Below are 9893 nucleotides of genomic sequence, written 5' to 3' on the forward strand. Positions count from 1 at the left end.
GATGTAGACTTATCTCTCTGGCACAGGGCAGTTGAGTAAATCCACGTTGTTAGTTGCATTTTCTGACTCTTTGGGTTCTCTCCTAGAGAGGAGAAAGCCAGTGATATAGAGACCCTCAGCCTTGTAAAGGACTGTGAGTGTGCGGTCTCATCACTTTCAGAGTCTGATGCCTATTAAGATGGTTATTCGTTTTCTAACGCCGCTGTAAAAAATTACTACAAATGTAGTGGCATGAAAAACCCACAAACTTATGCTCCTACAGTTCCGGAGGTCAGAAGTCTGCAATCAGTTTCACTGGACTAAAGTCCAGGTGTCAACAGCTCTAGGGGAGAATCTGTGTCCTTTCCATTTCCACTTCCAGGGCTGCCTACATACTTGGGCCCACGGATCCGTCCCCCCAGCTTCAAAGTCAGCAGCAGAGCATGTTCACATGCTGGCCTCTCTTTCTGCCTCTGTTGTCACACTGCCTTCGGACTCCTTTTACGTCCTTCTTGTAAGAACCCTTGTGATATCAAGCCCACTGGGATTAATAGAGGAGAATCTCCCCATCTCAAGATCTTTAACTTGGTCAGCTCTGCAAAGTCTCTTTTGCCATGTAAGGTAACATTCGCAGGTTCCACAGGGAATTAGGATATGGACATATTTGGGGGGGTCATTCTTCAGCCTACCACAGACTATAAGGTCCATGAAGGACAGTGACATGTCTTCTTGGTCACTTCTTACCACTTATGGTTTGCACCTTTCCTGGCACATGGTCCACAGACCATAAAATATTAGTCAGACTCATGAAAACTGCATCCGTTTTCCAGAAAAATACCATATTCTGCATAACATTTTAGAGGGTTCCCAGGTTCCCTGAAGCCAACACACGGACCTCAGGGTAAGCATCCCTAACCCAGAATCCTAGAATATCTGGCTGCAGCTGAAACATCAACCGGGGGTGGGAGGGTGGGGGGTGGTAAGGCAAGTGCCTAAGAGCAGCACAAGCTGATTGTAAAGCAACTTCCTCTACACTCCCGTCGCTGCCGCGCGTTGGACAGCAGGTGGCGCCCCTGTCCCCCGCCAAGCCGAGCTTGCTCCACTCCAAGCACCGGCTCAAGAGAAGGGGGCGTGGAGCGGTGTCGGTCGCTGCAGTGTCTAAAGAACTGTTTCTCAGTCTCTGCACGTACGAAGAAGGATGCCCCGCTCCAGACGGCGAGCGGCGGCCCCGGGAGGCTTCGCCTTCTCTGCTGCGTGCAGCTGGAGACGCCGCGGCGCCAGCCAGGGGGGCCGCAGGAGGGACCCGCGCACCTGGGCGCGTACTGCGCCCGCGCCCGAGAAGGGCGATCAGAGCTCCTGGCCATGGTAGAAAACACCGACACTCAAAGGCAAATATTTACGAGCCTGCAAAGGAGGACCCTGAAACCTGTCCGCGTGATTTAAAAGGCATGAAAACAGCTGCTGTTTGGTTTCTGGGAACGGCCTTCCCGAACTCCTCTCTCGCCCGAGGCAGGAATGTGGACGTTAACCATCTGGGTCAGATGAGCCATCCTAGGCTCTCGGGAGCCGTAAGACAGAGGTTTGGCATAAGTTAAACCCGGAAGCAGAGCTATCGGAACCTGGGAGAGGGAGCTGTTCTTCCAACTCAGTCCTTAGCAAAGCGGGTCTCAGGAGACAGTAGGCGCCATCTGGAGGGGAGTAAAACCTAGTCCTTTCCCTGACAGAAAAGATGCTCAGATACAATGCTCCTCAAAATCCGGCCCATGGACCAACTGCATCATTTCCTAAAAATGAAGATTACTCTGTCTTACCCCCACCTGCTAAATCAGTAGGAGGGGGCGGGAGGTGATGACCGTGAGTCTGAATTTTAATAAGCTCCCTGAGTGATTCTTCCGCCCTCTGAATGTGAGAACCGCAGCCCCAGCTCTTGGTAGCAGAAGCTGGCGATTCAGCTGCAAGAGCCAGCCTCCCGGCACACATCTTCCAAAGTTGACTCTCTTTAGTTCCACCAGTCAGAGGGTACAAGTTAGGTCGTGTGAGTGTGAATAACCAGTATTTTCTGTCTAGTAGTCCCCATCTGTTAAACTTCAGGCCCTCCCCAAAAGCCTCCCCCAGATATTTCTGGGAGCCCCCATGGGTTCCTTTTTTCACACCACCTCCTTAATAACTGCTTCCTGCAAGTTGCATTAAAGAGTAGCCAGTGCAGCTCAGGTTCCTGAGGCTTCTGTGAGCTCTCTTCCTCCTTTGGGGTTATATCCCCCTCCAAAGCTTGCAGACCCTCAAGGGCCAGATGGACCTCTCTTCCCTTCAGGTTTCACAGCACCCAAACCATGCTTTGTTCCAAGCAGAATTCTCCCATTTCCAACTCAGAATCAGACTTTGTCACCAGGGCTCAGAGTCAGCACTGCTTGGGCTCCCAGTGACCCAAAGTCCTTTGAGAAAGAGCTTCTTCTGAGGTATTATGTCCAGTCCTTTTCAAGACCCAGTGATGTGCTGGTAAACAGCTCTCCAAAAAAAAAAAAAAAAGAAGAAGAAGAAAAAAAGCTTCCTGACATGTAGTGTTTGCCAATTTGTATGGTGTAAATATTCCCATTATAGCAGATGTTTAGGGTATCAGTGTGAAGTCCCCAAATGCAAAGTAGGAAAAAGATGCTTATAATCTGTTCTCATAGCTGGTAAAAGCCAACTTTAGCATACCACTCCTTGGGGCCTGGCCAGAGACTGGATACCAAGAAAGACATCATTCATTCATTCAACAAATATTGAATGAGTGCCTGCTATGTGCCAGTTACTATTCTCTGATCTAGGGATCCAGAAGTAAACAAAGCAGATAAAGTTCTTTGCCTAGGTGGAGTTCACATTCCAATGGAGGAGACATACCACATAGAAGGCAAAACCAGGTAAGGAGTTACAGAGTGGCAGATGATCTATTTTAGAATGAGAGATCAGGGTAGACCTCTCTGAGATGGTCTCATATGAACAGAGTCCTAAAGGCCGTGAGACCTGTAAATATCTGTAATGAGCACAGGCAGAGGGAACAGTGAAAGCTAAGACCCAAAGAAAGGAGTGTCCCTGGTGTGTTTGTCAGGGGGGGCTCATATGGCTGGAGTAGATTTAGGGAGGGAAGAGTGGGAGGAGAGGAGGTGAGAGAAGAAAGGGGGAGGGGCAGATCATTACACAGAATTTGGATTATACTGTGATGGGAAATCATTGGAGGGTTTGAGCAGGGGCATGGTCTCATTTACTTTTCAAAGGGATCATTCCAGTAGCTGGGAAGGGGGGTGCAAATGGACAATTTTCTAAGGTGGAAGCAAGGAGGTTAGCTGTGAGGCAACTGCAGTAGTTCCGGCTGGAAAAGGTGGTGGTGGCAGTGGATGGATTCTGGATGCATTTTGAAATAGAGGCCAACAGATCTTCTGATGACTGGCACAGGGTTTGAGAGCCAGGGAGAAGTCAAGGATACTCTGAGACTTTTGGTTTGTGCAATCAAGTGAACGGTGGTGCATTTCCCGGGACTGGGGAGTAGCCATAGTGAGAGAGAAAAAGAGGCCAGTGTTGGACATGTTAAGTTTGAGATGCCTATGAAAGCTCTCAGCCGGTGATATAATTTGGGAGCCATCACCATGTGGAGACATCAGCCATGGGAATGGATGAGGTCACCAGGGAGGGAAGAGAAAGGCCTAGGGACTGAGCCCTGGGGAACCTCACATTTAGAGTTTGGGAAGAGGAGAAGTTTCCTCACTGAGAAGGAGTGGTCAGTGAGGTTGGAAGCTGTGTGAAAGAAGTGCTTAAAAATGGGCCGGCCCGGTGGCACACTCGGTAGGGTTTGGGAAGAGGAGAAGTTTCCTCACTGAGAAGGAGTGGTCAGTGAAGTTGGAAGCTGTGTGAAAGAAGTGCTTAAAAATGGGCCGGCCCGGTGGCACACTCGGTAGGGTGTGGTGCTTGGGAGCACGCCGAGGGTTCGGATCCCATATAGAGACCAGTCTGAGCACGGTGCGGGCCCGATACCGAGGGTTGCGATCCCGTTACTGGTCACGAAAAAAGACAAAAAGGAAAAAAAAAAAAAAAGAAGTGCTTAAAAATAAAAACAAGTGTATTCAGTGGTGCCAAATGTTGCTGAGGAGTACAGGAAGATGAAGACAAGAAGAGACTTGGCTTTGGCAGCATCGAGGCCCTTTGTGACTTTGACAAGCCTGGTTCCCAGGGAGTACTGAGGAAGAAAGCCTCTGTCATTGGATGGGAGGGAGAATGGGGGAGGGCAGGTGGAGACATGGAATATAAACATGGAGTGTTTTTGTTAAGAGAAGTGAAGGAGTAGTTCAGTTGCTGGAGCGGTCAACAGAGTGAGAAAGGGAAAGATCAGTGATGCTAGAAAAAAAAAAAAAAAGATAGTCTCTTTGCCTCCAGGGACCCACCCACAAAAGTTTCCTTCTTGCAGACTCCTTGACTCCATGCATGTCATTTTATGCAAGCAGATGCTTGGGAGGACTGCTGGACCACTAGTGTAGCAGGCAAAATCAACTGCAAATCCCAGTTTTGGTTTGGCTGGCACCCTTGCCACATTCCTACTGCCAAAGTGGTGGTGAAGATGCCTGTTCCCCACAATATCTTATGGGTGCCTGGCTGAGAGGAGGCCCTCAGCAATATGTGGTGAATGGGTATTGGAAGAGAATCCCTGTCTCTCAGTGACCAAAGGAATGAGACAGGAAGACAGCTGTGCTGGAATACATGAGGATTGAACCTAGTAGTGGGAAGAACCCTAAAAGAAGGCATCTGGTGCTCCCTGACATCTCCCTGAAGGTGTTTCCCAGTGGTGGGGGGAGAAGAAAGCCATACCCAGAGTGTTCCCTTGGACCAGTCACAACCCTGGGCTGGCTAGCCCCTAGGGCTCTCTGAAGAAGCAGAGGGGTCTGGTGGGGATGGGGAAGTCTCACTCATTTTGCCATGGAAGGGAAGCCGCTAGCCTGTGTCTTTGGAACTCCTTCATCAGAAACCTGCTGGACTCATCCTGGAGACATGTCAGAGGAAAGGAAGGAGGCCACTTTCATCACTGAATTCTGCAGCAGATGCTTTCTTGTCAATTCCTGCTTTGCACACGTATTTGAGGGGGGGCCTGGAGCTGGATTAGTTGGTTAGCTGGACCCCATCCACACCAGGCTGAGCCAGAGAGCTTGGTCCTTCAGGTGTGTGTGTGCACACATGCATGGAGCGTCTCAATGACTGTCCACTCTATGAAGGAGGATTGATGAGACATTTGGGTACTGAGTGACAGGACAATATTTTGTGATATTCATTCATGTTTCTGCCTCCCAACCATGTGGAGTATACTAACATTTATAAAGCAAATGTATTTCACAGGGCCTAGTTTCCAAAGCCCTGTAGTTTTAGGTATAACCTAACCTTTTAAAATTACATATAGAAATGTTAACTTGCAAAAGACAGGAAACTTTCCCCAGGCTAAAGTCTCTGTTGTGAATATAGAATTGTAACACAGCAAAGTTGCTGGCTCTCAAGGACAGACGTCCTTGAGAGCAGGTTAATCTACTGATTGATATGTTAAGAAAGTTGCTTTATTCTTATGTAAAAATACTGAGGAAACTGTTGCAGGAAAACATAGTATTTGCTAAGAACAAGTATTTGTTGGTTGATCACTTAACCTATTGCAAATTGCATTATGGAATGTCACTTTGTTATTTCACTGATGTTACCAGCTTCTATTGTTAAACTATACTTAACCATAACTCCACCTATGTTCTTTTTCTGTAACTTTCTGGCCTGGAGAATAAATACTGAGACAGAACCCCAGCTCAGTGTTAACTTCCCAAAGCAGTAATGCCTCTCTCTTGAGGGTTCTGGGAAGTTAACCCCTTTGGGGTGTCTCACTGCTCAGAGGAAATGGGCTTTGAGTAATCCTTTGCATCTCCATCTCCCATGGGAGAGAGGTGGCAAATCCATGTGAGGACAAAGAGAGTGCAACACACCCATCCCTTTTCCTGGGTTCAATCAGGCAGCAGGCTTTGAACTTCACTCCTTCAAGTGAGGTGTGAACAGGGGTTAGCAGGAGAAGCTTGAAAGGTTTCCTGGCTTTTGTTTTCTAAAAGCCTGAGACCAGAGAGGACAGAGTTGGGGGGAAGGAGAAGGAACTTGGAGAAGCAGGAGGTGAGAGGCCTTCCTCCCAGACACAAAGGAGGCTTCTCCAGGCCAGGGGTGTGCAGAACAAGGTTGGTCAGCTGCTGGATTAAGATCCTGGCTTTGCCACCTAGAAGCCATGTTATCTTGGACTAATTACCTTTTCTAAACCTAGAAATAGGATGATAATAGTGTCTACCTCATTGATGAATTGTTCTAACATGATAGTTTAGTACCAAGGTTCTGGGATATTGATATTAAATAAACTTTGGAGGTCCCCAAATCTAATGTGGCTGGGGAAAAAAAATCAAACTACAAAGCATATCCGTTTCTGACCCAACTTCCTATTCTTCCCTATCATGCCCTCTGTCTCCTTTGCAAGTCAAGACCAGAAAGTGCCAAACCTCAAATTTTGCCCAGCGTTTCATTAGCTCTGTTGAGAGAGAATGAACATTTTTGGGGCACCTGTTAGGTGCTAGGGTTAATGGTTATGACCGTGGGTTCCAGGGTCAGATAGTCTAAGTAGAAATCCTAGGTCTTCCTTTCTTTTCCAGTTATCTGCTGCTGGGTAACCAACTTGGTGGTGTAAAACAACAACAATCATTTATTATTAGTATTATCTATCACAATTATGGGGGTTGAATGGGCTGGCTGAGTGGTCCTTACTTCAAGAGTCATTTACATGTCTGGTGGTCGAGGCTGGCTGTTGGCTGGGACCTCACTTAACAGGAGCATATCTATGTGGCCTCTCCTTGTGGCCTGAGCTTTCTCATTGAATGGCAGATACGTTCCAGGGATGAGCATCCTGAGAAAGAAAGACTGGTGGAAACTGAATCTCCTTGTGTGACGTTGGAAGTCCCACAGGTGACTTCTGCTGCATTATATTCAAGAAGTGGGTAATTAGACTTCACCTTTTAATGGGAGGAGTGTCAAAGAATCTGCAGAAATAGTTTGAAACCACCATACCTCCCTAAGTATGCATCCTTGGACAAATTACTTAGGTTCTCTGAGCTTCACTTTCCTTATCTAGAAAGTAGCGGTAACCGTAGCACCTTGTTCATGGAAATGAAGTGACAATTAAATGAGAAAATGGGCTTGTCAGTCAGCTCAGTTGCTCAGAGGATGGTGTTCATAAAACTCAGTCCCAGGGTTCGGATTCGCATGTCGGCCAGCTGGCACCCCCACCAAAATGAATAAATAAATGAGAAAATATGTGAAAAGCCCCTAGCACAATGTCTGTCACATAGTGATTGCTTACTTAGAGTTAGTGCCTACTCTAAGCATTGTCTCATCCATGCCCACCCAAGCCTTTGAGGTGGGCATTTGACCCTCATTTTACAGAGGATATATAACTTTCCCAGCCTAAACATCTTCCCAGTTCCCAGTAAAGGTTCCCCTCTGGGGACAGAGGCCCTGAGAGGATATATAACTTTCCCAGCCTAAACATCTTCCCAGTTCCCAGTAAAGGTTCCCCTCTGGAAAGAATAGGGGACATCAGAAAACAGTTACAACTGAGTTCCTCAAGGTCTGGGATAAATAGACCTGGAATAATGCTCCTCAAACTATGGTCCTTGCACTGGGAAATTGAGTTAGTGGGCCATGAGGAGCACTTTTTAGAAAGTGATATCTAATAATACAAAATGGGAAATATTAGAGTACATTCTGTAAATAAAGGTAAACTTTATGAAACTTTTGTTTCTTATATCTATATCCATCAATTGTTTTCAACTAGGGGCGATTTTGCCCCTTAGGTGACATTTGGCAATGTCTGAAGACAATTTTGATTGTCATCAGTGGTGGGGGGAGAAGATGCTACTGGCATCTAGTGGGTAGAGGCCAGGGATGCTGCTAAACATTCTATAATTCACAGGACATTCCCTACAACAAATAACTACCCAACTTAAAATTTCCATGGTATCGATATTGAGAGACCCTGATCTATGTCTATATCTCGATATATGCACTAAGTTGCAATATAAAATGTATTTTATTTATCTCGCAGGCTGCAGGTGAAAAGTTTGAGAGTCTCTGGCCTGGAAAGCACCATGTAAATCCAGCTCCTGGACCTAGGTCTGTACTCAAGATTCAATCACCAGGCCCAGGTAGCATCCGCCTCTGCTCAAAAGATCTAGATTCATTGTTTTCTCCTGGTTTTCTTTTATTGTCAGGTCTCCCCAAACAGGACTTTGTCCAGGAGAGTTGGAGCATGGACATAATGCAGCCTTGGGAAAGAGTCCTCTAACACCTGTTAACCTTGGTTCGAGAAGAAACTTTCCACTTTCTTGTTGGCCAATTTTAAGACTCTTGATTTTCTCTGTTTCCTGAGAGTAGATAATGCTGACCTATCAATAATGCTATTGGCTAATAGTGAAGCATTTCCTATATGCCCACCACTTCTAAATTCCATGCATTGGCTCATTTATTTGTCATAGCAACTGTGTGAAGAAGAATCTACTATTATGCTAGTTTTACCAATGAGGAAACTGAGGCTGGGGTTTGAACTCAGCTCTGTCTGACCTTAAGCCTGAGTCCTCATGATCAAGCTGTACTGCTTCTTTCCTGAGCTATGCTCTGGGCATTAGGATTAAGGTTGAAACACATCTATGACATAGACTGTCATAGGAAAACTGTGATGGGGCAACACTCTAGACGTGGAACTGCTTTATTATCCCTATTTTGTAGTTAAGAAAATTGAGGTTTAGACCATGGTGCAATTTGCCCAATGTCACTCAGCTACTAAATGGAAGTGGTGGGAATTAAGCCCAGGTCTGGAGGATTAACTCCATCTTGCCAAGTGACTTGCCTCTTTACTTGGGTTGGCAGATTTATCCCTATGAGTGCCTCAGTGGTGACAAATGACCCAGCAGTGTTTGGTGGCTGGAGAGGATAAAGCAGGACTGCTTTGTTGCCGGTTGGGAGGTCAGAGCAAAGAGGACCAGCTGCCCCAGGGGCTCTTGGTGAACTCTGGGCCCTCTCTGGGCCTGGCCACAATGAGGTTACTTGGAGAGGCTGACATAAGGCAGCCTGTGGTTAGAGGCGGATCTGGAATCCAGCACTCTCTGGGGGATGTGAACCACTGCTTGGCCAGTCTTCCTTTTGGAATAAGGCAGGAGGCTGCCACTGCCTCTGTGCTGCCTGAGTGAGCTCCAAACAGCAGTAATCAACGAGATCATCAGAACTGAGCAGCTCAGGAAATTTGGTGCCTGTGGCTTCAGATATTTGAGGTCCAAAGTATAATATAACTTGCATCTGCCCTGTGATTTACATTTTATGTTTATATTGTAATGATCTCACTAAATCCTTTGTGCTTCCTGGTGGGCTGTGATGATCATGTCCATTTGATAGATGGAGAAACTGTCTGTAAGAGGCAAGGTCAACTGCCCAAGGTCACGTAGAGTCAAGACTTGAACCCAGGCCTGACTGACTTCAAATCCCATTCACTTGCACTAGACCAGTGATATTTAAACGTCATTCTGTGGGGTCCCAGGGTGATTGGGGCAGACCAGAGGAAGGGCTAAGGAGGAGCCGAGGCTGAGAAGGCAGGCTCTGTCCTCTTCTCTCCACTTCACTCTGGGCTGCTCTTAAAGTAGGGTTCTGTGTGAGGCTGGTTTGAAAGAAGATTTGTGTTGCTAACAAAATGTTACTGGAACTGCCCCAAACTATTCCTTCTTCCCTGAGAATGGGGTTTAGGCTTTTCTTTTCCTAGGACCCCCTTTTCTCTATAGGGGTAAGAAGAGGCCTGCTCTCTGTTGAAGGGTGCACTCAAACCCAGGAGGTTAGCACAG

General features: G+C 46.9%; 1 protein-coding gene across 1 annotated transcript in view; it reads right to left on the reverse strand.

Moving 5' to 3' along the window:
• Window positions 1-971: 971 nt before the first annotated feature.
• Window positions 972-9893, reverse strand: part of ADRA1B (adrenoceptor alpha 1B) — a 63321-nt gene continuing 54399 nt past the window's right edge. Inside the window, exon 3 of the mRNA XM_008587200.1 lies at window positions 972-1335. Within this exon, the coding sequence (XP_008585422.1) occupies window positions 972-1335 (364 nt within the window). The remainder of the gene's footprint in view (window positions 1336-9893) is intronic.

Source organism: Galeopterus variegatus, unplaced genomic scaffold (genome assembly GCF_000696425.1).
Source record: "Galeopterus variegatus unplaced genomic scaffold, G_variegatus-3.0.2 Scaffold115, whole genome shotgun sequence".
In the NCBI taxonomy this organism is placed as follows: domain Eukaryota; kingdom Metazoa; phylum Chordata; class Mammalia; order Dermoptera; family Cynocephalidae; genus Galeopterus; species Galeopterus variegatus.